Consider the following 27,079-nt stretch of genomic DNA (forward strand, 5'->3'; position numbering starts at 1 on the left):
ATGTGCCAAAATGAATATCACACCCAAAGAGAAGAGGATGAAAGAATGAATATGTGGACTTAACTAGATTCCATAGAAGCAAGCATTCACTAATAATGATACAAATTGGTTACGAGACAAAAGAACCAGAGACCACCCTTTTCTTCCCATCTTCAGATCAGAGTTCAACTTCTATTCCACACCACACCTTGAATGCATAGAGACCCTATTCTTCGACTCCTACATGCTACGCACTATGAGACATAACTTGTATTCATAACTTATACAACAATACGAACTCGCAAAATTAGCCCGGACTGGTGGAGAGAGGCTGAAGGTGAATGAACAATGGTTGAATGAGAAAGAAGATCGATCAACAAATGAACAAATATGAACCCCCAATAAGAATAAGATAGTCCGAACCAGACAAACACCAATTGCTGAGGCCTAAAGGATTGTCCCGAATGTCGGGGTCGAAAGAGTCCACACTGTTGCTCCTTCAGCAGTCCTTGCCGCCACTCCCACGCCCTCCCGACAATTGGAACGTGAGTACCGAGAATTCTGTGAGCTACACATCGTATTTCTTCGGCTGGCGCCATTGGGCCAAGCTTCGGGCCAGTGAGATAACGAACGAGCCCTTAGGTGGCAATCCTTTCTTCCCGTATAAGTTCTTCCCTCCTAAATCGGTAAATTTGGGACCCATATTCTTGCTCCTGTCAATCTGCCAGAAAGACCGAGTACATAAATATGACAGCAACACTAGTTGTTCATAAAGTATATCATCCAAGCAACACACAGTCCTACTTTGCTTATCTTTCCATCTTTCAGGTGGTACCGAATGCCCGACCAATTGATGGACTGAGAAAAGTGTGAACGGACAGCACTGATAGTGTATAAGAAATTATCCACCAGCATCGCAATAAAAACCTGATCAATCAAGAAGATTCAACCTCGTGTTAGTAACCAATCAACAAGCCTAGTGAGTATTCAATATAGGATCATTCCTGGCACATGAAGTGACTAGAGATACTCACGAGGGACCAGTTATAGGAAGCAAGCGAGAGCTTGGGTGCCTCAGGTGAGAGCAAATTGCAAAGTTCAACCTCTATTCTTGTCAAGTTCCACATTGAAAATAGTTCCGTGAGAGTGCACGCTGCTAGGCAGGTCACCATCAGTAACCCTGGGAAGAGAGTAACGAAAGCAATGAGGAAAAGATAAGCTGCAATGATGGGCAGAGTCTGACGTCAAGTGATTCTGAAGATGGCTGATAGAGTCCTATGGCTAAAACATCTTAAGCCTGAAGTACAACCCATTTGGCAGTTAGAGTGAGAGGTTGAATAACAAGCGCACAAAATTTGGTCATGCTTTTATTTATCATCTGATCCCTTGCTCTGGATCACTAAAAGTGCAAAAGAGTGCTCACCCGTTGAAGTCAAGCTGGTCTCCTCAAGTCTATAACCTTTAACATAGACTCGCAGAGCAGCAGTAACATGAACCACGGCCATAAGGTAGGGTGCGACGAATCCCCAAGAAAGATAGCAATGGGAAGTAAAGAGGGCACGGTTCATTATCCAATTAACTTTTGTGGTATAAGATTCCAAGACAAAGGTCTGCTTCCTCAAATAATTCCAGTATCTGAATAAAAAGAGAAAAAGTCAGAACGGGATCATATCAGAGAGATAAAATTGCATGAGAAGGATCTCACAAACCTAGAAAAGCTAAGATCACTGGAGAGTGGGTGAGGAAAAACAGCAACAGGTGGAGATGTAATAAGTTTCTTATGAGCCCCTGGAGCAGTCCAAAAGCACAGATCAGTAAAAGATAAAAAAGTCTGTTGAAAGTGGAAAGGTGGCAAAAAGTAAAGAAAAGCTAATGGAAACAACCAGAAGTCCATAACTCGGTTTAGGAAAGTCCTAATTTTAGATCTGGTGTTGGATTTTAATTTTGTCACAACTTATTTACCAGCTATGGCGGCAAGAGTCATATCATCAGAATATCCACCATCTCTAAGTCCTGACACCACACCACAGTGGTCGTATCTGAAATGATCTGCGTGCATCTGGAAAAAGACATTATCTGAAACAATAAGAAGAGAAGAATATAACAGGTAGCACTTAAAAAATTGTAACGAGTAAATACTACTTGCCATCATACAACCGCCCCACAGAAAGAATGTTCTTCCACCAGTAGCAAAGCCCATTGAACAAGGCTGCAGAGGTAACCATAGGAGAATATTCCATTAAGATGACAATACTAGAACTGATCTCATTTGAAAAATTTTAGAATGCAACAGCACATCCACAGGACACGTAGGTAATTGAGAATATATACCATACATTACATATTTTACATTTTGATATTTGAAATATATACAAGTGAGATACCATGTGGTACTCGTATATGCAGTAACTCCCTAGACTTCCAGATGGCAAATCAAGGGGGTATCCAGTCTGAATAAATATCTGCGTGTAAGCCCCAAGGGAAAAACCAATAAGATTTTTCACACAATCAAAGATAGTTACGACTAGTGAAAGAAGAATGAGAGGCAACGATAATAATAAGAAAGCATATGACTATTGCAGTATGTAAAAGTTTCTAGCAATACCTCAGGGTTTTTCTCCATCTCAGCAGTGAGGGCTCCTATTGATCCAGGATGCAGTCGAACATCATCATCCAAAAATAGCACATACTTGCTATCTTTATGCATGTTCTCAACCCCAACCTTCAGAAGACAAAACAGAGTTCAAGCAGAATTGACATGCCAATAAACAGTTCACAGAATTTCCTGTTTGTCATCACTGTGATTATTCACCCCAAATTTTTTATGAAGACCCCACAAAACCATGAATCGCACAATACAAGACATCGAAAAAAGTTCCCGGCCCCATTAATTGGATTCACAAAATCTTTTGCCAGGTTACTTACCAACTGATTATGAATTTTCTGACTACAGGTTGTCGACAAACCAGCTACAATAACCTTTGCATCAACTTCACCCTGTGCATGTTGAACAAGCAGAAGATCAGGAATGACTTATGAGCATTGCAAGGAAGACAAGGCAAACGTGCATATGTGAATTGATGTGATAAAGTTGCGGTTCTGCAGATCTACACTTCTTCTTTTTTGGGTAATTTTACAAGGCAAAATTAAGGGACAACAAAGAGAATCTAGGAAGAGAGAGACAGTAAATTTACCTGAAAATCTGATATCAACAAAGATACAGCATGGTAAGCAGGGTCTTCTGTACTTTCCACAATGAAAATAAATTCGAGAGGACCACCATAAAGAGATGTGATCTGCATTTGACCAAACTAATATGACTATGACTGGACATATATCAGTACTAATATGACTATGACTGGACATATATCATAATGATAGAACTTCTCCCTTCCTTGTAACCAGAAGTGACTTTGTCTGGCCCTTAACATCGCTGTCACCAATTCATAAGTGGGCACCACAAAAATTGTAAGTACCGTTTCTCTCTTCTAGAAGAGTAATTTGTTTAGAAAGCTCTAAGACAAAGCCACAGCCCAGAAACCTCGGATATACTGAAGAACCAGTGTATTAACTTTGGTGTATTGTTGCATATCGAATTCCACAATCACGGCATTAGGAAAAATAACCAAATGAAAGACAAGATGCGTCGCTGACCAACCTTCAGTTGCCCCAAAGAAATCTAACCTGACTTCTCCAATTGTGCAAATTGTGCTCTCCAAACCCCTTCAAGGGCATCACAACGGAAACCCGCGGTAGCTGAGCCTGCCTGGAGTGCTCAAGCTCATTGATATCGTGACAAAGAAATGCAAAGCTATTGCCTCGTCTCGTGCTATCCTTCATCCGTCTGATTTCCCGGTTCCTGTATGTCCATGATACAAAGGACAGGGTCAACCTTGTATTCTTACAGTGAAAACATGTTAATGGTTTCACTGAATATGCTGCCGATGATCATACAATCTCCCTACCTGACATAAGCAGCCAGAGCCCATCCCAAGGCTAGAATTAAGCATATGAGACATCCCTGCAATGGCAATAAATGATTCTTTGTTGGTCAGCAGTAATGATCCAGAACAAATTGCAGACCATCAGCGACGACTAAAACAAAGTTAAATGGATCACATATATAGAATCCACGACATGGCGTAACTTGATTCACAATGCGATGCCATCAAGGAATCGAGTAAACTGAAAAAAGATAGCTAAAAAGATGTCCTTTTTTTTTATAAAGGAAAAATTAATAGCTGAAAGAGCCAGCCAGTAGCTTGGGCAATATCCCACATTCTTGAGCATGCGATACGACACGACCATCTATACACCAAATAAAAAAATGCCGTTGATTGTACCCATTGAAATGAGAACATCGAGACACTCAACAAATTGGATATTAGAACGCGACCAGGTACCTCGAGATTTTCGGGAACAGCTCTATTCTGGTCAGCTTGTACGAGAAGAAAAATTTTAAAATTTCCCCCCAACGAGCGGATGGTTCTGTGACAGATCGGAATTGCAGGGAGAAAGGATACAGAAACGACGGAAGAGGAACTGACCTGGATCTGAACGAAAACAGCGAGCGGGCTGCAGAACGCTCTGCTGAGAGAGAAGAGGAAGGAATCAATGGAGTCCAATGCCGACATTGTGCCCCCACCCGCCCGCCGTCTCCCTACCCGTCTCTCTCTACCTCTTTCACCTTCCCCTGCTCCTTCCTCTCCCTGTGCCGGAAGCGCAAGGCGAGAGAATTACCAAAAACCGGAGCCAAAACCGCGAAGCAGGAGCCCTAGATTTCGGCTGTACGGTCCCGTCCCCTTGTGTCCTCTGAAGGAAGGATGATTATTCAGATCGCCATGGACGACCGAGAGAGAGCAGGAGGTAGAGAGAGAAGCTCGACGGAGGAGGAGGAGGAGGAGGAGGAGAGAGAAAGGGAAGAGGAAAATGGAGTGATAGACAGCGGAGTTATATATTCGGAAGACGGGGAACAGATCCCCCGGTTTGACCACAAAAAAAAAAAGAGACAAACAAACAATTATTTAGAGATAGAGAGAGAAAGTAACAGAGAGAGAGAGACAAGACACAGAGACCGTTAGATGGGGGAGGGAAGCGGGTTGGTTATTGCTTCGGATGAGCTGGGAGTGGTGGGGCCGTAATCAGACGTGGCGCTTCTGGATTGGTGTTTATTTTGTCCACTTCTATTTTTGGGCCCAAATTTTAATAGTGGATTTTTATTAGAGGCAGGGAAGTGGAAGATGCCGAATTATGATTCGGATCTCTCTCTTTTTTTCTTTTTTTCTTTTTACAAAATTGATAAATTTCCGTCCCATGACACATGACTTTTGATGAGGACTAGGTTAGTGCATATTCTCTTCATTATTCGGTCCTTTCTCTCGCTTTCGAGTTCTCGCCCGACCCAAATGCATGGATGAATCACATCATCTAGATCGGAATTTTCCTGAATATGCTACGATAAGCTTCAGGCGAGATGGCACTTCTTTTTGTTACTCGAGTAGTGGTTGTTCAGCCATGTGATGATACTGATTCTTCAGAATTAAGCTTTTTTCAATGTATCGTATACGTAAAAATCATTGTTAGGTATATGAAATGACACCTGCGATGAATAAATGTGATTTGAATAAGAGGAGGGATCTTTTTTGCAATTTCTTTTTGGCAATATTTTTGCAAATTGAACAAAGCTATTGTCATACCATATCACTTTTTTAAAAAAAACTTTGATTTCATTGTACACGTGGCCTTGGCTCGATAATGTGAATACTAAAACCATATCCCTATATCGCGCGATCTAATCCCCACATACCGTGATTCAGTTATAACAACTGATTAAGAAAAATTAAAAGTAACACTTGGAGATATGATTTAAAAAGAAACATAAAATAATATAATAGTACGTGAGATTATGATAAGAGAACAAAATAAAAAGAGCTTGACATGTAAAATATTAAGTGGATAATATGGTCATTTGTCTCTTTTTTTAATAGGTCAAACCATATCATATTTAAATTATAAATATGGAGTATTTTCAATTTTTCAACCACAGCCTATAAATAAGGTGGTAATACAAAATCGAATCTTCACATGGATAATTGTATAAAATGTAAGATATAAGATAAGAAGTATAAGATATGTGATGATTTTATCTTTTGTTATCAGCCATGTACTTAATGATCGATAAAGAATGTTCTCATAAAGTTGATGCAACTTTTCGCGAAACTTCTTAATAACTCATTCCATATTATTTTTATGACGTCATATGGTACTTACACATATTATGCGATTATAATTTGTCATATGAACATAATCAATGGGGAGAAGAATTATGCGATTGGAATCGTTTGAATGGTAGGCTTCATAATCATCCTCTGCATCACATGGCTGATTAATTAAGGTGGCCAGCTATTCATTTGCTCGACATGACAAGACAATACGCTTTCCTCAGCATGTGCCCACTGCCCCACTTGTAGGATCTCTTTAGGACTTGTTGTGACTCGGTAATTTGCTTATTTAGGAATTCGCACTTATTTTATCCACATTTCGCTTCGAGTCTGGTCGTGCCTCTTTTACTACTCAATTTGACTTCTCGAATCGGGTCTCTCCGACTCTTTGATACCGATAGCGCCAATTTTTCATTATTCAATTCTTGACCGACCTCACCTCCACTGTTGAAAACTTGAAATACGTCAATTCAGCGAGCTTGATGAACAACTCTATAGTACATGCCTCAATCGATCCATGAGCCAAGTTCGAGATGATCATCCCCGACGTTCAATGCTTAACCCCCGGCCTCGACGCTAGTTCATCATTCGATATGTGGGATATCGGAGCGGGTCGTGGTTTTAGGGCTTGCTGATTGGGATGATTAGGGAAGAAGAGTTGAATTTCTGGGGCCTGTTGCTTAATCCAATGATTGTGGGCCTTGAACCCATAACTCATCTTTGTAATGGGCTAAGAAGAAAACTAAATGGGCCTTTTGACTTCTTTCTAAACACATAGTCAGAGAGACATTCGATACGATACTAGGTAGTACAGAAGGAAGTATAGTAGCTAGTTGCAGTTGAGAGATCAGGTCCGGCATCGTTTGCGAGTGACATTGAGCTCCGAGTTGCTTCATCGGTCAGGACCTGTCCACGATCAGTTTCCTGCATCTTCTTACGGTGATAAATCGAGATCATGCTCGATCCCAATGGTGATAGAGCAATTAATCATCAGTCAAAAAAAAAATTATCAACTCAAGTTGTCCAGATTTCGTTCGATTAATTTCCATTGACTCTAAGGGATTTCAAACCCGATATTAGATGAATACTAGAACTATTTTTTAACCACTGAACCAAACCCTCTAGAATTAAACAAATTTGCTACGATGAATGAGAAGAGGACTTGGACAAATGATTTTCAAAAAAATTAAATTCAAAAGAAAAAAAGGAAATTAAGAAAGAATCGGTCAAAGAATCTGCAAGGGCAGAACTCGTAATTTTCTTACATGGAGAAGGACAATACTGTCCTGAGAAAGCCTTCCATCCTTGCCCTTTTCCCAAGTTACCCACCCTTTCTCTCTCCTCCCTCCTTCCGCTGAACCCCCGAAGATTCTCTCTCCTCCCCAAATTCTATAGGAAAACCCTAATCGGCGACTCGCCGGATTGCGTCGAGAGCTCGGTCGACGATTAGGATCACAGTGACGCTGTAATGGGGACCCCGGAAACCTCTCGTGAGCCCTGCCCTGACCGGATCCTCGACGACATCGGTGGCGCTTTCGGCATGGGGGCCGTCGGCGGTTCCGCCTTCCACTTCATCAAGGGCTCCTACAACTCCCCCAGTGGTGCGCGTCTCGCCGGCGGAACCCAGGCCGTGCGCATGAACGCTCCCCGGGTTGGTGGCAGCTTCGCAGTGTGGGGAGGCCTCTTCTCCGCCTTCGACTGCACCATGGTCTACGTCCGCCAGAAGGAGGATCCCTGGAACTCGATATTCGCCGGCGCCGCCACCGGAGGCTTCCTCCAGATGCGCCAAGGGCTTGGCGCGTCGGCTCGATCAGCTCTCTTTGGTGGTGTCCTCCTGGGCCTGATCGAAGGTGCGGGGATCATGCTGAATAAGTTCATGAGCCCGCCGCCTCCTCCTCCCTTAATAATGGAGGAGCCCGGGGCATACCCTCCGGGGCAGTTTCCAGGTCAAATCCCATCACAGCAGATTCCTTCGATTTCAAGTTCGAGCTCTAGTTCGGATACTGGTTCAGGTTCAAGCTCATGGTTCGGGGGTTGGTTCGGCGGAGGGAAGAAGGAGGAGGCGCCAAGCAGCGGAGCAAAGAGCGAGGTTCTGGAGAGTTACGATACGCCCATGCCTTCTTTCGAGTACAAGTGATAAGTTTTCGGGGTTACATTCTCATAGTTGTTGGCTTAATTTGGTGTTCCGTTAGGGGGCATAATATCGGAGAACTGAGCTTTGAGCTTTTCAGGGCTCTGGCTTTTTGATAAGTGTAAGAACGCAATATTGGTGATTGCTTAATCTCTTTCCAGTATACATAATCGCTATTGAATTGTAGCCCTGCGGTTGAGCAACATCCTTGTGTAGCTTACATTAGTTTTTGCTCATGTTTTCTCGTTGAGATATGATGAACTTAGTGAGTTTTGGTCTCGAAGGTTCAAGACTTCCTGCGATAGCTGGTTTGTGATTCTATCTGTTAGATTCGAGATTGGCAAGGGAAAGCTTGAGTTTTTATCGCGTTCCTGTTGGGCTTTTGGTTGAATTGTTTATGTTCACTTATGTACCTTTTTTTGTGCATAACCTCGAGTTCAGCCTTTGTTCATATTCGATGTGAAATTGATCAGAGCTCCACGTTGTTCGTGAGTTGGATTAACAATAGTTAGGAGCAGCAGAGAATTCTTGCAGTATATGTGGTACATATGTATCCGGCGTATGGGTAGCTCTTCGCAGACTAGGATGTGGTTACTGTCTCGAAAAGAGTGGTCGGGCAGTCGGAATGGTTGATGAACTGTTAATATGATTTTTTGTGGTTTGCTCATTCTTGTACTTAAAAAGAACCAGATGACAAAAACGTTTGAAGACCAGAAGGATACCTGTCTGGTGCTATAGAGCTGCTGCAAAGGAGAATTTCTGGTGTCTTTTCTTGTCGGCAGATGAGTTGTTAGGGCTCAATCCGTATCTTGAAGCCGAGCTATATGAACAGAGAATGAAGGATCAGGTTAGTCCTCGTTGGAAGCATGAATAACTTGCTTTTGAGGCGAAATACCAGAGTTTGGTGGGGTTTCTGCACTTTTTTACTTCTTCGTGTAGCTACGGAAGCACCTATCTAGACGGTCTCCATGTTGATACGATTGTGTCCTCTTTTATCTGAGATGAGATGGAGGCTGCCCTGTTTAAGTTTGAATGATGCCTACATGAACGAGCCATTCAGTATCTTGTAATTTATGAATGAAGCTGTAGTTTGTCATGCATTCTCCATGTTATACAAATGCAAAGATGCATTTGCCGAGTAGGAGTTCGGCCCCGGGCAGTTGGGTCTACCTTATTTGAAGTTGATGTCTTCGAGGCTTGAGCATCATTCTTCCTTCTGGACCTTTTGCGATCATGATTTCAGTAATCGGAAAAAGATTGGCTTTAAGAACTAGCAGAAGCGAGATCTTTACCGCATTATGATGCGGTAGGGCGCATGGATTTTAAAATAGAAATGGCCTTTCGGAAGATTCTCAACATGTATGAGGTAAAAATCCCGCATTCTACCACCAAAGGCCAAAATGAAGAGTTTATTTTGCTATGGAAACCGTATGGTAAGAATATGCTTCAGGCAGTTCGAATGAAGGCTCATCTCCCCGTTTATTCATAAAACTCAGGAGAGATGAACTTAAACAATGTCAGCCGGGAGTCGGTGCTCCGTCTAGAGATATTTCCCGGTGAAGTGGGGGAGTCACGCAAGGCAGCTACGTGCCTAAATAACCAAGGAAGTTGAGCTCGGAAACGACACACTTAACGCTTCTTCGATCCCGAAGCATTACCTTCAGGGGGAAGGAGGTGGAAAAAATCAAACCAAATGATATAAATTGGCATTTCCACAGTTCCACTGGGACCTGAAGCTTGGTCCAACAAGACTCAGGGCTCTGAAGCATCCAAGTATGGGGAATGAGAGGCGGCCAGGAGGGCAGCCCCGATCCCCGAGCCATCATTTGAGTGCTCGATCACAATCTTGTCAGCAACTTCCCCCCCAAGCAACTCCTTGAGAGTGCTCTCCATACAAGAGCTGAACTTCGTGTAGTGCTCGAACAGGCCTCCATCGAGAGCTATGACCGACTTCTGGCTTCCATTGCTGGAGATATTATCTCTCTCCAACTTCTTCAAGATGCCGAGGATTCCGGCAGCAGAGAGGCGGGCCCCACGGGTTGCCACGATGTCACAGAGCTTGATGATTACCTTCCTCACTTTCAGGGAGGTGTTCGATATCTGGCCATGAAAAAAAACAGATAAATAAACGATGATGCCATTAAGAGGAAGAACATGATGCTGCAGCTTTTCTAGAGTGGCCTTCGTATTAAGAAAATTCTTGTCTTGATCAATTGTTATAGTTCCCACATTTATTTTAACAAATAGACCATAACAATCTCGCTTTACAATAGAGAAATCTTTTTAGGACCCCAACTAAGGCACAACTCTCCCGAAGGATACAAAAAGATGAGTCGATGTTTGTGAACCGAAGCATTGCGAGGATTTTTCACTTAAACACAAGGCTTTCCAATAACTAGGATATGGCCTTCAGATATATATATATATATATATATATATATATATATATATATATAGAACGTTCTTCTTGCACGGGATGAACTTGGCCAAGAACATACCTCCAGAATGTCCTGTAATTTTTTTCCTACAACTTTAAGTTCCGGAGATGTATCGTGATGCATTGCAGACATGTCCGGCGTCCTGTAAAATTCACATAAATAAGTTTGGAATACTAAAACTAAGTGGACAGAATTTAGTAGAAACAACAGATGAATGGATGCTTAAATCAGCCAAATCCAATAGACGTGGCCAAGTATTCCCTCTCAATAACTAGCGTAAGAGGACATAAGGGCAATTTGCATTCCTTTATAAACTTCTTACCACATGTACATCGCAGCATTATCAAATGCAACACGGGATATTTATACGTCTGAAAACCTCATAGCAAAGGCAAACACTTTATCAGCGAAATTGCTGCAGATCCTGGGTTGTCTCGCCAAATTTACATTTCCATATAAATAAATAAATAAATAAATCGATAAGTTCCATTTCCCAAGCAACAACACAGTAAACCATAGAATACAAGCGAAGGACTAAAGACTGTCTAAGAATGAAAATGCAAGCATTAAGCTATCACTATTGCCGGGGAAATTTTAAAATAAATTACTTATGCCATAATGCAAGAAATATCCAACAAAAGAATATAAAGGCGAGGAATTTCTGTGCTTAAAAAACAAGCATGTACCTCAGTATGAAAGGTATTTTAAGTTTTGCAGGAACAGTATCCCCAAAAAAAGCAGCTTCTTCAGCCATTCTTAACAGAACTCTCCTCAAAATCTCTCCCAAATACATCCCAGAGATTATCTTCTCAAGAATCTGCGAGCGGTGGAACTCCAAACAGTTAGACCCCCAAAAAAAAAAAGAGGAATCGGAGTGATGAATAACAGGGGAATATTTTCCAAAAAGAAGAGCCAGAAATAGAAAAGGAAAAGTTAAAGAGGAACCTGCTCTCCGGGGTTTAGGCTCTCAGCATCCAAAGCTTGATCATATTCTGTCAGTGGAAGGTGTGATGACCTGAAGTTTCCCCACTCCATGTTAATGACCTGCAGTCCTCCCCGCAGAAGAAATCATAATGGGACATGAAAATAGTAACAAAGAAATAAGGGGAAAAATTCTTTTATTGGCTTGCTATTTTCACTGACCGAAGTTGTCATTTGATTCACAAATCTTCAAAGTAGGGGAGCAGCACCCTCCTAAACTTGGGATTCTTTTAGGAAGAACCAGGCACCAAGTAAGCAGGCAGGGTGACTCTAAACCAGAGCAATGAATGAGGGACTCAAAACGTCTTAGCAACTAATCTACAGTCTTGGCGAGTCTTAAATAACAGGCAAATATATATATATATATATATATATATATATATATCTTGACTACATTAAATCTATGCTAAATGACTGAATTTCTAAGCTAAAAGAATTTGTTATCTGATGTTAGCCTTTCATGGGAAAAAAAAAAAACTACCAATTATGGAGACAGGTTTCTTCAGATAATAGGAAAAGGGTCAACTGTTCAGATCAAATGGTAGCAACGTCAAGCATATCTCTCTCATTCTCTTCTAAAGAAAAACACTTACCATTTCTCCTGATTTGGGGAGAGGACCCTGCCACTTGGGAATTGCAGTCGCACGCTCAACATAGGCAGCGTTCGTCCCAGTGCCCAAGATGACAGCAGCTATGACATCCGGATTGTAATATCTACCACCTGCCAATGTCCCGATTGTGTCGTTCACCTGCATCAAAAGTTGTCCTTTAAAAGGGATTGCATATCATCCACATACTCTAGTGATTCTAATGTCCTGTATTTTATTTTTATTTTTTTTTGTAAAAAGAAGGTTACTAGATTGATGGGATGGGATTTTGAGAGGGCATGGATAAGGATAGCACTTGGCAGATAATGTCTAGTAGTAAATACTGAATAAGCAACAAATGCCCATCAAATTATGGGCGGACTGTGGAAATTGCACTTACAAGGGCATTGACTCGCATATCAAGGCCAACTCGTTTCAGAGCTTTGGTCAGTTCAGCCACAACATCTTCTCCAACCTACTCCAACTCCAACCATAGAAAACACCTTATAAGAAAGAATCAAAGATTGCCCTGGTAAAATGGATGATGGCATTGACATGCCGAAAAAATGAGCTGGGAAACCCGCAACTCACTGCATCTTCTATGGAGAAGCCTTTTGTCCATTTGATCAGGGTCCCTGAGGCTATTGACGTTTGCCTGACTGGGAACGAGAAGGTGAACCCAAGCTCCCTTTCTCTACCAGGAAAAGGATGAGAGCCTTCGTCTTCGGTGGCAACAAACTTTGCAAGTGCTTCCGCAATGTAATCAAACAATGCCTATTTTCCAGGGGAAAAAGAAAAAGAATTAAGGACCTAATCCCATGACAGAGATTGTAACGAGTTACTTTAAGAATAAGAACTCACATCTGAAGTCCCGGTCATCAAATGCGGAGGAATCGATACTTCCTCGAACTCTTGCTTGACAACTCCCTTTCCTTTCCCGCCCAAATGTACACGCAAGACACGGAAGTTTGTGCCCCCGAGGTCCAAGGCATAGAACAGACCTTGCTCATCCCTGAAAAATCAGAGGGAAGTTTCTGTTATTCTGTATGTGAAGATTCATTTAAGTCGGCCCAATTCACGCAATTCGACTTTAAGGTGCTTCGTCAGAGCAATTCACAGTATTCGACTTTAAGGTACTTCATCAGAGCAAACTCATTTCTTGGCCACGTAAACCCATCACCAATCTCAGGCATTAATCCATACTAAAACTTGATCTAATATTTCAAAAAAAAAGCATCAAAATTAACGATCAAACAGTGACAGGAAGAAGAAAATTAAAGTCTAACAGCAAAGCCATAACTTTAAAAGTCAACACTGTACACAAATGTTATACGACTGATTACCCAGTGGGGAGATTGTCAACGAAGCTGATGATCATCTTGAGCTTGCTGCCGCCCTCGGAGGCGAGCCCGGCGTGCATCTCGACCGTCATGGAGTCCGCGACGCTTCGCAGTCTGGTGATGGGGGTCCCGCACTTGTCCTCCAGCTCCTTCACAATGGCCATGGCCTTGGCCCACCTCCCCGATTTCCTCATCTGCCGCCTCACCACCACTGCCGCACCAGCCGCCGTCAACGCCGCAGCCGCCGCCGCGCACACCACTACCGCCACCTCCTTCTTCCCCATCACTATAGAATCTCTCTCCTCCCACCCTCTATTGGGTCCTAAAAAATCTTGGATCTTTCAAGCTCTTCAGAGCAGGGGGATGCGAGGGGGAGAGAGAGAGAGAGAGAGAGAGAGAGGGTATCAAAGAAGAAATTGGAGAGAGAGGACTAGGGACACCAAATGGGATGCTTTTTAAGGAAAGCAAAGCACTGACCGGAAAGCAGACCGATCTTGTCGGAAAATCCCCCGTTTTCTCGAGGGAAATTAAGGGAGCGGATCAAGAACTTCTGAGCTGAGAATGCAAAAATAGTTCAACTGGAAAAGGAAGAAGAACAAGAACTTGCCCAAGAAAATTAGGGATAATATGTTTATGTTCATAAGATATTGCAGCTCCAAATTTTTTGGGATTTAAGCAATTTTTTTTTTCCTTTTTAGGTAAACAAAAACTTTGTAAACAGATATTTTCTGTTTGCTTCGTTGTCTTGTTCGATGTGTTTGGTCATTTCTTTGCATGGGAATTATAGAAACTGACCTCTGCTGTACAGGGCAGATCTACGAGCTGGCCTCTCTCTTGGATTAATCTGTAACCGGTAGGTAGAAATCCGATAGCTCAGCTCGAGAACAGGAATGGGAGCTCAGACAAGAAAATTCAAGATGGAGATAGTTCAATATCACAGGTCGAAATTCCTGAAATTCAGGCAGTTTAGGAGTTCACGTGGTGGTTCATATTGAAAACCGACTTTGTGTCAGTCATAATAATATTCGGGGTTGGAAGATGACAATATTCGATCCATTACTTTGTAGATGTATTAAAGAAGAAATTTCATCCATAATCTGAAGTGTCAATTTCTCAATAATGAGTCATTTTCTTGTACAACTCAACCTTAACTAACGCGGCCATGAATACCATTTACATGGATGAGCATGCACATGTTTTGACTATTGGCTCAATATCATAAAGCCAACATATCCGAAGTTCAAATCTGACCAGGTTGTCTAACCATGCAAAATGTCCAATGTTTACCCTTTAAAACCTTCTGAACTGAGATTAACCAAAAGGGAAAGAAAAAAAAAATCTATATATATATATATGAATTGAGACTGATGACATGTTGTCGAATCAAATCAGTTTGCGTGATGATAATGACATTAATTTCGTAGGGAAGACTGTTCATTTTCAGCATATAACTTACCAAGTCATGTTGTTTTGCTTGGGGGCAATTCAAAATCCATTTGTTTGAAGCAACCTCATTCGCCGTGGATTCAACAATCAAGCATGAATACGACTCGACTCTCTAGCTAAGACTACGTCTAGAATTGGAAAAGGCACGTGGAATCAATCCTCGTCGTGAAAAGGTAAAGTCCCCTTTTCTACTTATCTTATATACATAGTTACGTGGAATACCGAACATAAGACCATAGACATGAGAGAACCTTATCAGCTTAAGGAATATTGCCCATGAGAGATTATTTGGTACCTATCTTTCCTTTTGGTGGGATCCATCATCCAACTGAGGACGGTCCCATTACCTGCAAAAGTTTTCCCGTGAACAACTTAGGGGTCTTTCAAGTTCAAAAGGAGCAGGCAAGCGGTTGTTCTTTTTATAGAATACGTACAATACGTGTGGCAATACCGATGCAGGCGTTTCATTATGCGTGTGCCATCTAGGGAATGGTTGTTCATGAGCTCAATAATATGGAGAGAACCTTCAAAAAATGCTTCTGCACAATTATCATCACACTTCACAGATCACGTGAAATATGCTTCTTCAGAGTATTCAGATATTCATTAGCGAGGAAAACCGAACCAGCCATCTGATCAGGGATTCCGTACGCTACTATCTAAGCAGGGACTGCCCTTCAAAGCATATGGTCCTCAATAGATTTGGAAAAAAGATAGGAATATGCTAACTTGATAAGTGTCAATCAGTTGAGGAATCTTTCTATCCTATAATCGAAAGGCATCTTTCTGCTTCGATGGGTTAAGTCAGATGATATAGCTATCTCGATGAGATAAAATTATTAATCAATCTTGGGGCAAGTCACGACATCAATCAGTACCTGATATTTACATAGATGATTGCGATGCTACTAACCGGTGCAGAGGCATTTAGAACAAAGTTTAGCAAACATCGTCAGAAGAAGGATTACCCAGTGAGATCAGTTCGGGTGGGAACGATGGGCACCAGAAAATTACCAAAAGGCGAATCGAAGATTCTGTAGTTCCCTTTAGAACCATCTTGTTGTGCTTGAATGACCGCGAAATTCTTAGCTTGCTGAATCCTCATATGGGCCTCGCCTGAAGGGGGTTGCCAGACCTGCAGAATGAGCCATAACATGAAATCTTACAGTCTAAAATGAAACCTAAGCAGGAAACCGCATCAAGGGATAATGTTTCACTCACACTAGAGCCATCTGATGCTTTGCCAGCTGCTTCTTTATTCGCCTGAGATATCAGAGGAACACCTCCTGAAGTTACATATAAGATTCAAGTCAGAAAACCTGGTAGTCTTCTATCTATATGGCCATATATGAGTTCTCTAGCCCTTCTGCAAAGAATATAAAACCTTCAATACCGACCAAAAATAAAATATTCTCGACAACAATAGCGGTCAGCTCTTGACAGTTAACATGACCTTTCGGCCTCAAAAGGGTGTCTGTCAGTACTCAGTTCACCCACCCGCATATCATGGCCTTCATGAACTTATCAATGATGCAAGCCCAAACTACATAACTTTTAAGTATTCATCAGAGACTTTCACAAAAACTTAAGTACACGCTTGAATGTATGGGATTTTGTCTGAAGTCCCGATACTGACGCCGTCGCAATGCTTGACAAATTCTTAGAACAATCCAATTCTTACACATCATTTCTGCAGAAATTCCTCATTTGGGTGTCTTACCCCCAGAAAAATTCCAGTTTTAAGCCTTAAAAGAACGCAATTTCTCCCAAAATTTTCAACTTTTGACAGTGGAGGAAAGGGTTCAGTATTAGGCTGTTCTTGTGCTGAGCAAAAATCCAATCTTTACAGCTCATCAACGATGTGATTTCTCCAAATTCCTCAACTTATTACAGTTAAGGACAAAGTTCAAAAGCCGGCTGTTCTTCTCCTACACAAGAATCCAATCTTTACACCTCATGGCGATGGAAGCTTCTCCAAATTCCGTCGGCTATGACACTTCAAGACAATTTCAGTACTTGGGAGGTCCCAAAAATCCGTTTTTTCCATAAAAATCATGAAAAGAATCGTCAGACAACAATGATCAAACAGAAGAAGACACGCAAAACGGGGAATTGGAAGTGCTCGGACGAGTAATCAGGTTTTTAAGTGTACCCACGATTCGATGGGGACTCCAGCTTCCTCCTCTTGGGTTCAATCTCCATTTTCGGCAATCTCAGGCTCCCTTTCCTTCCGCTCAAAATTGTCGGCTTCTAACTTCTGGACAAGACAAGACCGCCAGTGACTGCCTGTGCCTGCGGAGTGGGACTCCGGCTTTTGGGCTTGGGAGTAATCCCTCAGAGCAAGGGGCCCAACTAGGGATCATTTGGGCTAGCAAATCTCTACGAAGGTTGGAAAGTCCATTAAAGTTTCCGTAAAACACGACATGGCGACACGAACGGTTGGTTTTCGAGGATATGATGGAGATGACTTCAAAGGCACCATGTCGAAACTTGTTGGAAGCAAAGCATCTTATAGACAGATTTCAATGCAAAATTAGTCTCGACCAATCCGCCGGAGACTAGGGCAGAGCCAGGAATAATGTTTAGAGGGACAAAATAAAAGTTTTGGGGCAAAAGTCAAACCATAAAATAATTCAGGGGGACATTGATGTTTTTTGGGGATAAAAGTCGAAATTTTTACAAATTTGCATGTTAAATCTTCAACAAATGGAAAAGTCAAGAGGGGCAATTGCCTCCCCTATAGCCTTAATGGCTCCGCCCCTCGCCGGAGATATATCGTGATTTTCACATGAAAAAACTTATTTCTATTTCCTACTTTCCTTAACCCTCTCCATATTTGGTACCTGAAATTATTTATTTATTTATTTATTTATTTTTGGGTGGAAATGTACCTGAAGTGGATCTCAGTGTGCAGCAAGAATCTGGTCCATGAGCCTATGCTGTTTAATCATGAATCAAATATTTGGACAGAGGAAGATATGGGATGATTTCCCTTTTGACTTTTGTATGGAGGGAAAAAGATATTTTCACTTCTGATTGGATAATATTTCTTATGGCTCTCTTTGGAAGTCACATATGGAAGCTGGAGCATGCATAGGTTAGAGGTGTACATAACTGCAAGGACAGAGGACACTGTCCTGACAATTGTTCTTTAATCAACGGGGGAAGGAAGATCGGGGCTGAAGGGAGCAATCTCCCACATTAAGTCCTGAGATTATGATGACATCTACCCGATCCGCATTCACTTTTTACCATTTCCAGGATTCACTTGTTTCAACCTGTCCAAGTGGACTGTATCTCCTTAAGCTAATGTTTCCCTCCATTATTTCACTTCCCGTGTCCGTAGCTACTATCGAAATATGGAATTTATGTATCCAAGTTTCTCAATAGTTGCGGTCGCCAGGCATGCATCTAAACAAAGGCTCTATGTACCGGTAGACTCAACCGAATCGGGCAAATCTCAATCACGGTATTGGGAGAGTATGCAAGTTTTTCCAGCATAGGGAAGGACCAGCCCTAACATGTTGTTTCATCTTTGTTTAAGGGGATAGCCACCAACCTTATAAGTCCATTTAGATCTAGTGAATCTCAACGTAATACATGATATATATTACAAGAACATATAAGAATTGTAACCATGGATATATACAAGATATACATGAGATTCTCGGCCGGAAATGGAATCCTATGGCAGATAAATTGGGGGAAAAGAGAGAGAAAAGTCGTGTACCTAAAATGTCTTTTTTTTTTTTGATAATTTGAATTTGGATTTTTCCTAGTTGATACAATACAAGCTCTGCATGATTCAGTAATGTTGTTTGTCATGTAATGCAGTTCTTCACGAGGTGATGGACGGTCTTGTTCCTTTCTCATCTCTCTTGGAGAACAGAAAAAGGAGAAGACACAGTGTATATGGCAAAATCAAAACGAAGAGAATAAATTCCTGACCGCTTTTCCCCCTTCAATTTGTTGCTTTCACCTTCCCCGATTCCGATTTTCAAAACTCTGAAAAGGTTCGTTGATTTGTTCCTCAAATATATAACTCTCCTCCTTTTCCTACGGCCTATCGTTAATCGAATTACGCGATCGTTGAATGGATCACATGTTTCGAGACTTTCGAGACGTTCAATATATGAAACCACTCACTCATGGACAATTCAGATGTAGCTATTGAAATGCGACTTCACACAGACAATGAATCTGATAAGTACGTTTTGCACATGCGCCTGGTCGGTGAGTCGAATTTGAAATATGAATATGGTCATGCTTTTTTAACATTACAAGTTGTGAAAAATGAAAACGATAAAGAAAATGATGTTGTTTTTGTTTTATCCTAGGTTCACATTAAAGCCACATAAGTTATATACATACGCGTATATATTATATATTCTTACCACAGCCATCCTTCTGTTATAACATTCCCGTACAAACTAGGGAAGAGAGGAGAAAGAGGAAGCATGGGCAGAGCCATAAGGTGGCTCAAGGGCCTGTTTGGTGTCAAGAAAGACAGCAGAGACCAGCAGCAGAAGCCCTTCTCCTCCGGCGGCAGAGACTTGGCGGCGCTCTGCAATAACCCGGCGACCGTGCCGCCCAACATCTCGCCAGCGGAGGCTGTGTGGCTGCAGTCCTTCTACCGGGAGAGCGAGGAGGAGCAAAACAAACATGCCATTGCCGTGGCCGCCGCCACTGCAGCAGTTGCCGATGCCGCCGTGGCGGCAGCTCAGGCAGCCGTGGCCGTAGTGAGGCTGACGAGCCACGGTCGGGGCACCATGTTCGGCGGCGGCCAGGAGCGCTGGGCTGCTGTCAAGATTCAGACTGTCTTCAGGGGCTATTTGGTTAGTCAATATGTATAAATATGTACATTCATGTACTATATATATAACATTGGATTATTTTTTTTCTGGTAAATATAACATTGGATATTTGCTCATATATTTGGTTAATTTTTATTTTCATCGGTGATTTTTCAATTTTATTTTTATTTATTGGGATAAATCAATAAATTAATGAAGGCAAGAAAGGCATTGAGAGCACTCAAGGGGCTGGTGAAGTTGCAAGCAGCGGTGAGAGGGTATTTGGTGAGGAAGCAGGCCACTGCTACTCTCCACAGCATGCAAGCCCTCATAAGAGCTCAGGCCACCGTCCGGTCTCAAAGATCCGGCGCTGCTCTCATCAACATCAGTCCCTACAAACCTGAGGCCCGAGCTCGGAAATCCACGGTATGCCCCGAGTTTCTTTGGGACAATCCGATGTCATGTATTAATTCTAGCATCGAATAGTACGTTTGTCATATTACATTGGCTCGTATAATGTTCGCTTGAGCAGCAGATGATGCGAATGATTCTCAGACATCTGTAAATGAGACGTAGAAAGATCGATGACCGGGAAAATAATCCGGTATTGGATAGTGTAACGTATCATAAGACTGTTTAAACTACTTATTATCCCGATATTTCTTACAAATTCAAGCTAATGTACGACAAATGCACAAGCGTATTAGTATGTGATTGCACGCGTTTAAGATTTTAAAGTCAGTCCATACCATAAGTTTGTAATGCGCATAATTAAATTTTCCAGGAGCAATTTGACGATGCTAGGAGCGAATACCCATCGTCGGTCCACAGCAAGAGGCTCTCGTCTTCTGACACTGGAACCATTACCAACGCCTTCGACGAGAGCCCGAAAATCGTAGAAATGGATACAGCAGGCACAGGTAGGCCTAGATCGAGGTCCCGCAGGACGACCTCGCCGGACACTGACATCTACGATGAGGTCACACCCCGCATACCGCTCTCCTCCCCGCTCCCAGGACAAGCCCCGCCCCGCATATATATACCAGATGGACTGAGCTTCGAGGCTGACCAGGCCGACTGCTGGGGCCTGACTAGCGACGAATATTGCCGGTTCTCGACCGCACACAGCACCCCGCGGGTCTTCAGTGCCAGTGGGCTTCGTACCCCGGCAGCGAGGACCCCGTCGAGGAGCGTGTGTGGGGACAACTTCTTCGGGAGCTACTACCACCCGAACTACATGGGAAACACGCAGTCCTCCAAGGCAAAGCAGTTGAGGTCGCACAGCGCCCCGAAGCAGAGGCCAGAGCCAGGAGTCAGTCGGGGCAACCCGAAAAGGGCGTCGCTGAACGAGCTGATGGCGTCGAGGAGCAGCCTGAGCGGGGCACGGATGCAGAGGTTGTGCTCGCGGGCCCAGGAGGCCATTAACTTCAAGAATGCTGTGATGGGTAAGCTCCACAGGTCTAGTGAGCTTGGTAGGGATCAAACCGACAGAGACCACTATCAAATTATGAGGTTCTGAAATTAATTTGCCTAAGAATGTGGACAAAGTACTAGGAAGAATAGGCCTGGATTGCTAGCTCCTGATATGTATATGACGTGGTAAGTTATGTAGGCAATTCAATTTAATGAGACCATCCAAATGTGACAGCTGAGCAAGGGAATCTTACTTCAATTGCATCACTCTGTTTCCTGCTGCTCGAAGACTTGGCTCCACGTCGAGTAGCATGAATCGGAATTTCCAATGCTTAATGCTTCAATTAATATGCTTGATGAAATTAATGTGTCGATATCAGAGTTTGACATGGTTAAAACTATCGTGCTTGTACATCATAATGAGGAAGTTAGAGACAGAAGCACTTGTCGCGTTGCTCCATGCATACATGTAATATCGGTTCCGCCTAGCTCGTAGTTACCACATGCCCTTCTGTAATGAACCTTCAATGTTTACTCAAACGGAGAAACCTAATGGCCATCCTAATACCATAGTTGAGGGGCGGTTGAGAGGTCTTTGAGCCTATGAAATTTCTGGCAGGAAAAATAAAGGCAAGAGATTTGAAACAGAGGAGGAAGTGATGGCCCACAATTCCTTTGGTGGGCTAAGACTCATGTGATGGGCCCAAAGTTTTGCTCCAGCCCATGATGGGCCTGGTGGGCTCTAGGCCCATTTATAGCTTATTATCCCTATTCGGAGTCTTGGCATGGTCACAATCATAAGATGCTTCTGATGAGAGTTTTTGAACTCAGTGCTGCAAATAAAGTTTGTGTATAGGAGTTCGTTACATCCTTATGGTTTCACTTTAAAAATTTCTATTATGCGTGGCGTAGGCGACTCTCTCCACCTTTCAATACGATGAGAATAGTCAAATCCCATTGTTTAGTTTGAATGACTTCGAGATGGGACGCTGCAAAGGCGCTCAAAATGCCCGGTCGTCTCATGTGACTTTCCAAATTCTCGATAACTCTTGTCAAACGTCTGTCTATGACTCTATGCTGTATGATCGAAGTACATGAGTATAACGGTTGAAAGATCCGAGCATTTACAATCTGGACTCAGGTGCTGACGAGAGGAAATTTATAAACATATTGGGGCGAGTGAAGTAAGAATGATAGATCATGCATGAGAAATATCGGATGGATGGATTAGTAATCGAGGAGTTGTTATTATATTTTGATCCATTCAGAGCCATCAATGAAGCTAAGGGAAATAAAAGGCTTGGCTTCCTCGTCAGTGAGCTCTCTGGACCATGACACCCTCCCTGCAAAGCTCGCTCCCGGTCCCGTGCACTTGTATTGCCCATAGAACACAGTCCTGAAAACACACACACAATCGTTTTTGTTTAGATACAGATACTTATTATTAGATATAATCTCAATAAAATCTATCAATCGATAATTTGAATCAGCTTGTTTCCGGCTGTGATCTGAAATCAAGTTAATATTACCACCGAACAAGAACCAGGTTTCCATGGTTATGTCCTTCCGGGTCGGTCTTTAGGTTCAGTCAGTCTTATGGACCTCTACCCACTCCTAGCTATGAAGTATTATAAAACATGACCTCAGCACAGATGACCTAATCAAGTTCCTGCAGGTAGCTCCGCTGTCATATGTGTACCCCGTACCAAGTTAATATCACGACCAAATAAGAGCACCTGAAAGGAACCTGGCTTCCATGTTTTATATCCAGTCTGTAGGTTCAGTTTGCTCTTATGGACCTCTACCCACTCCTAGCAATGAAAATATTATCAAACATGACCTCAGAGTCAGCACTCAACATGACCTAATCAAGTTCGTGCATGGAGCCCCGATATCATGCGGTCATATATGCACCTCGCACCAAATATACTAATTAAGTTAAATCGACTATTTAAGTAGTATATATCACGATACAGTTAGATCTCGAGAATTGGGCCCCTAGAGTGAGCTTGCTAGGTAGAGAACAAGGACATGAATACAAAATCCCATGAGCATGCGACTGCAAAGCTTTTTTCTTTTTCCCAAAAGTGCCCCATCAGCTTGGGATCGGCCCAAACTAAAGAGTTTGGTGGGTTATGCGAATTAGGTAAGTGGTGCAGGGGCTCTGTTTACATAAACATATAAATATAAATATGGTTGGGTGTGTGATTGAGGTGCATTACACGTAAGTCTCAATAGGAAAAAAGAAGAAAAGGACATTCAAGTAAGGGTTAGGTCATGCCTATGTGCATATATTCTCCCGGCAGTTGCTTTTTTATTGTTGAAATTCCGAGACAACCCCCGGCCTGGAGGGGACAGTGGACAATTCCAGGTTGATTTGAGAGGGTAGATGGGTCATTTGGAAATGGATATGTGCCCTGCTCCTGATTATAATGGTATGGCAAAGGTTGTGTTTTGTAGATGGGACGGCCACCGTCCCACTAAAGGGCACTTGGTTTTCAGAAGCCAGTTCATAGAGGGAAAAAGAAAAGGGGGAAGAGCCAATAATTGGTCTTATATGGCGGTTTTGCCTCTAATCTATCCACCGCGATGGCCCTGATCCTGAAGTTGAAGTAGTCCTCAATTTGTTATGGATAATATTAAGCTTTTATTTGTACAACAATTGATCATTATCTATGGCACACCCACAAGTTTTAACTGTATAGAAGCTCTTTTCCGGGTACGAGTCTGTCCGATGTAACTATCATGTTAAAATTCCTGAAAGCTTCCCAGGGATAATCCTATTCCAATAAAAATGGCCGTAGGATAGATGGGTCCTTTCTCTCATGGCTCATTTGCCTCAAATTTTTTATTTCCTGAAACTTGGATTTAGGCAAGGGCAGTGGGACTAATGGAAGAAGAGTACAAGCGAAATTTGGAGCCTTACGGCATGCTTGAGCTTGACTTAGGACATTGTCCCACAGCTTGGAACTTTCTATCAACTTCATCCTTAATTGCATTGTCATGTTTCATCATCTTTTTGTTTTTCTCTCGTGAGTCGTGACCATGAAATTCTGAGCCACATCGAGCCGTGACACGGGCTAGGGCAAGAGATGATATAGATTGAGTATCAGGACATGGAGAACTTACATTTCGCGGCTCGGGTCTCCCCAGTTGTGCCAGCCTTTGGGGATGATGATGTTGTCCATGTAAGTGTAGGCGAAGACGACTCTCGAGAAGGGGCCCCATGCCCGCCCGAGGTAGAGCGCCCCAGAGCCAGTGACCTTGCAGTTGACGAAGGAGAAGCCCGTGTCATCCAGCATGCTGGACCTCCCCTGCGCCGTCAAGGCCCCCGTGTACCGCGCTATTGCGTGGACATGACACCCCTGCAGAAACATCAATCCCTCGGTCATCAAGCCGATAATTGCATTTTACCCATCCATGATGGACCATCAGTCGTTGATCCAATAAAATTGATTGAGGTTTGAAAGTCGGTTATTCCTCTTACATAAAGATGGGATAGGGCCTATCTATGACATTGGCTAAGCAATAATAAATTTTTGTGTTCTGCTGGCCCTCTACGAGCACATAGACTATGATTATAATTGTTGCTGATGCTGTAGTTGTCTAACCTCAAACAAGGAAAGGGCATTGCCAAAGATGAAGTCGACAGAGCCTTCAATGTAGCAATCCTTGTAATAATGCCTGCCCACATGGTCATAGAGCGTGTCCTGCGCTCCCAGAAACTTGCATCCTAGGAAAGTGGCCGTGTCCGCTGATATCCTAAATGCCACTGCCTGCTTCCCCACTGCTCCTGGTGGCGGCACAGGCGTCGTGTTCTGCATCCACCGGAAAACCAGTACTAATCAGTCGTAATGAAGAATTCACGTAAAATATATTACAAAAGCTAATCCACGGAATTTGGTGTGAGTATATGCAGCGTGATCTGCTATGCCTTTCGGTCTCTCAATGATTGCAGGTGTAAATGCAGTAATCCATAAGATACTGAAGTTTGATTAAACTTCGAGTTTGGTGGGTGAGACGCAACTGGACAATTTATTAAACCTAGATTCCTAACAAAACCCCTGGAATTCGTATGATGTCTTGTTGGTCCATTTCGGCACGTAGAATCTACATCGATATATATAAACAAATACAAGAACATGTCACCTTGAATGTGATGTTCTTGGCTATAAAATAAGGAGAGTTGACAGCAAAAGTGGCAGAGGCGAAAGTCCCCATGGGCCGCCCTTTGGGGCCTGGAGTTTGAGCTGTGTCTCCCCATTGAACGATTGTCTTATCAGCTCCAGCCCCTTCAATGGTGATGAAGGACTTCAATTGAGGAATATTCACTTTCTCCCTGAGAAAATCTCCCAAAATCAGTATGCAACAGAGAGAAAATTGAAGCCACGCACGACATTTTTTTTTTATTCTTAATATTTTTATGGGTCAAAGAGAGGGAGATTCCCAGAGCATTTCTGAAGGGGAAGAAAAGGACAGGAAGATAGAGAAAATGCAAAGAATCATCACCAGTTCCTCTGCTATGTAATTACAAAGGGAAGTGTTGGGGACAAGGACAAAGTGTAGAATCCTTGGCTCAGGGAAATGTGAGTCACCAACTTGGCAAGAGGCTTAAAACAGGGGGCCAAGCAGGGACAGACATTCAATAGGACAAGAACTTGCAACAGAAATTCAAATCAGTACACAGTCATGTGTCTCATTGTGTATATATTATCACAAGCAGCCTTTGACTTGAGTCGTGTTATGGAACTCGGAACGAGTATTCACGAGACGGGGAATGCTTGGTTGCAGAAAGCCTGTAGGACTTTCTCAGGGTCTCGTTTTTCTGGCTTTGGACGGAAACGAAAACAAGGAAACAATGTGATCAATGTACTTTTCAGATTGTTTTTTATGGGCAAAGCATAGAAATGAAATTGGTTTTCTTTGGTGAAGTTCGAAAAACAGATGAACTGAAATCGAATTGTTTCCCTAATAGCCAAATGCAGATGCTCAAAGACACAGGAAAGGACACTCACTTGTAAACTCCGGCATGGACCTTGATGACGACCCGGACGAGGTTGATGAAGGGGAGGGAGTCGATAGCTTCCTGGATCGATGTGAAGTCGCCTGCTGCAGGGTTCTTGTCGACGGTGAGGGTGTAGGAGGCAGAGAGCTTGTTCTTGGCGGCCTTGAAGACGGAGTGCTTGAGGCTGCCGACGAATTTGACCCACTTCATGAACTGCTGCTCCGAGAACTCAACCCGCGTCATGTTCACCTTCAGTTGCTTCCCAGGGGACCGTCCCTTCTTCGGTCTTATTCCTTTTGTGTGGCATTGCGTTGGAGTGGAATTGAGGAGGAGAAGGATTGTGAGAATGTAGAAAAGGAGGAAGAAGAGCTTTGGCATTGAAAGGGAGGGAAGGAAGAAAGAGACACAGAGGAATTAATCTTTGATGTAGAGGGAGAACTTTGGAAGTGCCAGGAGAAGCTTGATTGTGTAATTACTTATATATAGGTCAGTTATATTCCCCCCCTGTGATGGAGTTGTCAGTCCATTTTCGAGTTCCCCGCTAGTTAGAAAAATATTCGCGGTCCCTTTTCGATCTTTTGCATGTTCTGCTCGATAGGATTCTCAAGTACTTGCCCTCTACCCACAAGTGCAACATGCAAACTACAAGTCACGCCCAAAAAGGATTCAAGAAGAGCAAACTCCGAGAATGAGTGTCACTGCACTGAAATCTTCTCAATTAATTAGGTAAATAGGTTTGTACGAA

At 42.8% G+C, this 27,079-nt stretch overlaps 6 protein-coding genes across 9 annotated transcripts; 2 read left to right on the forward strand and 4 right to left on the reverse strand.

Annotated features, from left to right (window-relative positions):
• Nucleotides 1-38: 38 nt before the first annotated feature.
• On the reverse strand, nt 39-4,922 carry LOC116199614. Of its 2 annotated transcripts, XM_031530048.1 has the most exons (14): nt 4,527-4,921; nt 3,945-4,000; nt 3,664-3,838; nt 3,174-3,275; nt 2,905-2,976; nt 2,585-2,701; nt 2,364-2,441; nt 2,126-2,188; nt 1,942-2,038; nt 1,689-1,767; nt 1,403-1,614; nt 1,014-1,159; nt 784-906; nt 39-700 (listed from the first exon to the last, which is right to left on the reverse strand). In XM_031530048.1, the coding sequence occupies exons 1-14, from the start codon at nt 4,611-4,613 to the stop codon at nt 548-550; spliced, it is 1,560 nt and encodes a 519-aa protein (XP_031385908.1). In that variant the 5' UTR covers nt 4,614-4,921; the 3' UTR covers nt 39-547. The 2 variants fall into 2 exon arrangements, with proteins under 2 accessions (XP_031385908.1, XP_031385909.1); XM_031530049.1 differs by lacking the exon at nt 2,364-2,441 and having other exon boundaries at nt 4,527-4,922.
• Nucleotides 4,923-7,522: 2,600 nt separating this feature from the next.
• Nucleotides 7,523-8,692, forward strand: LOC116199616 (mitochondrial import inner membrane translocase subunit TIM17-2-like). Its single transcript, XM_031530053.1, has one exon. It carries the CDS (start codon nt 7,669-7,671, stop codon nt 8,335-8,337), a length of 669 nt encoding a protein of 222 aa, XP_031385913.1. The 5' UTR covers nt 7,523-7,668; the 3' UTR covers nt 8,338-8,692.
• Nucleotides 8,693-9,693: 1,001 nt separating this feature from the next.
• Nucleotides 9,694-14,429, reverse strand: LOC116199615 (hexokinase-1-like). 2 transcript variants are annotated; one of them, XM_031530052.1, is made up of 10 exons: nt 14,155-14,429; nt 13,681-14,025; nt 13,199-13,349; nt 12,929-13,111; nt 12,738-12,812; nt 12,344-12,499; nt 11,715-11,813; nt 11,456-11,586; nt 10,830-10,911; nt 9,694-10,431 (listed from the first exon to the last, which is right to left on the reverse strand). In XM_031530052.1, the coding sequence occupies exons 2-10, from the start codon at nt 13,959-13,961 to the stop codon at nt 10,084-10,086; spliced, it is 1,506 nt and encodes a 501-aa protein (XP_031385912.1). In that variant the 5' UTR covers nt 13,962-14,025; nt 14,155-14,429; the 3' UTR covers nt 9,694-10,083. The 2 variants fall into 2 exon arrangements, with proteins under 2 accessions (XP_031385912.1, XP_031385911.1); XM_031530051.1 differs by having other exon boundaries at nt 13,681-14,428.
• Nucleotides 14,091-17,581, reverse strand: LOC116199617. Of its 2 annotated transcripts, none has more exons than XM_031530054.1 (7): nt 17,280-17,581; nt 16,345-16,409; nt 16,138-16,258; nt 15,558-15,662; nt 15,419-15,470; nt 14,473-14,521; nt 14,091-14,232 (listed from the first exon to the last, which is right to left on the reverse strand). In XM_031530054.1, the coding sequence occupies exons 1-7, from the start codon at nt 17,323-17,325 to the stop codon at nt 14,218-14,220; spliced, it is 453 nt and encodes a 150-aa protein (XP_031385914.1). In that variant the 5' UTR covers nt 17,326-17,581; the 3' UTR covers nt 14,091-14,217. The 2 variants fall into 2 exon arrangements, with proteins under 2 accessions (XP_031385914.1, XP_031385915.1); XM_031530055.1 differs by having other exon boundaries at nt 15,558-15,647; nt 17,280-17,580.
• A 1,935-nt stretch (nt 17,582-19,516) lies between these two features.
• Nucleotides 19,517-21,673, forward strand: LOC116199619 (protein IQ-DOMAIN 14-like). Its single transcript, XM_031530057.1, has 3 exons — nt 19,517-19,958; nt 20,136-20,342; nt 20,701-21,673. The coding sequence occupies exons 1-3, from the start codon at nt 19,581-19,583 to the stop codon at nt 21,433-21,435; spliced, it is 1,320 nt and encodes a 439-aa protein (XP_031385917.1). The 5' UTR covers nt 19,517-19,580; the 3' UTR covers nt 21,436-21,673.
• Nucleotides 21,674-22,532: 859 nt separating this feature from the next.
• On the reverse strand, nt 22,533-26,914 carry LOC116198773 (probable pectinesterase 53). Its single transcript, XM_031529003.1, has 5 exons — nt 26,345-26,914; nt 25,479-25,668; nt 24,941-25,147; nt 24,459-24,694; nt 22,533-22,725 (listed from the first exon to the last, which is right to left on the reverse strand). Exons 1-5 carry the CDS (start codon nt 26,710-26,712, stop codon nt 22,578-22,580), a joined length of 1,149 nt encoding a protein of 382 aa, XP_031384863.1. The 5' UTR covers nt 26,713-26,914; the 3' UTR covers nt 22,533-22,577.
• Nucleotides 26,915-27,079: the final 165 nt, after the last annotated feature.

The sequence above is a fragment of the Punica granatum genome, chromosome 3 (genome assembly GCF_007655135.1).
Source record: "Punica granatum isolate Tunisia-2019 chromosome 3, ASM765513v2, whole genome shotgun sequence".
Taxonomy (NCBI): domain Eukaryota; kingdom Viridiplantae; phylum Streptophyta; class Magnoliopsida; order Myrtales; family Lythraceae; genus Punica; species Punica granatum.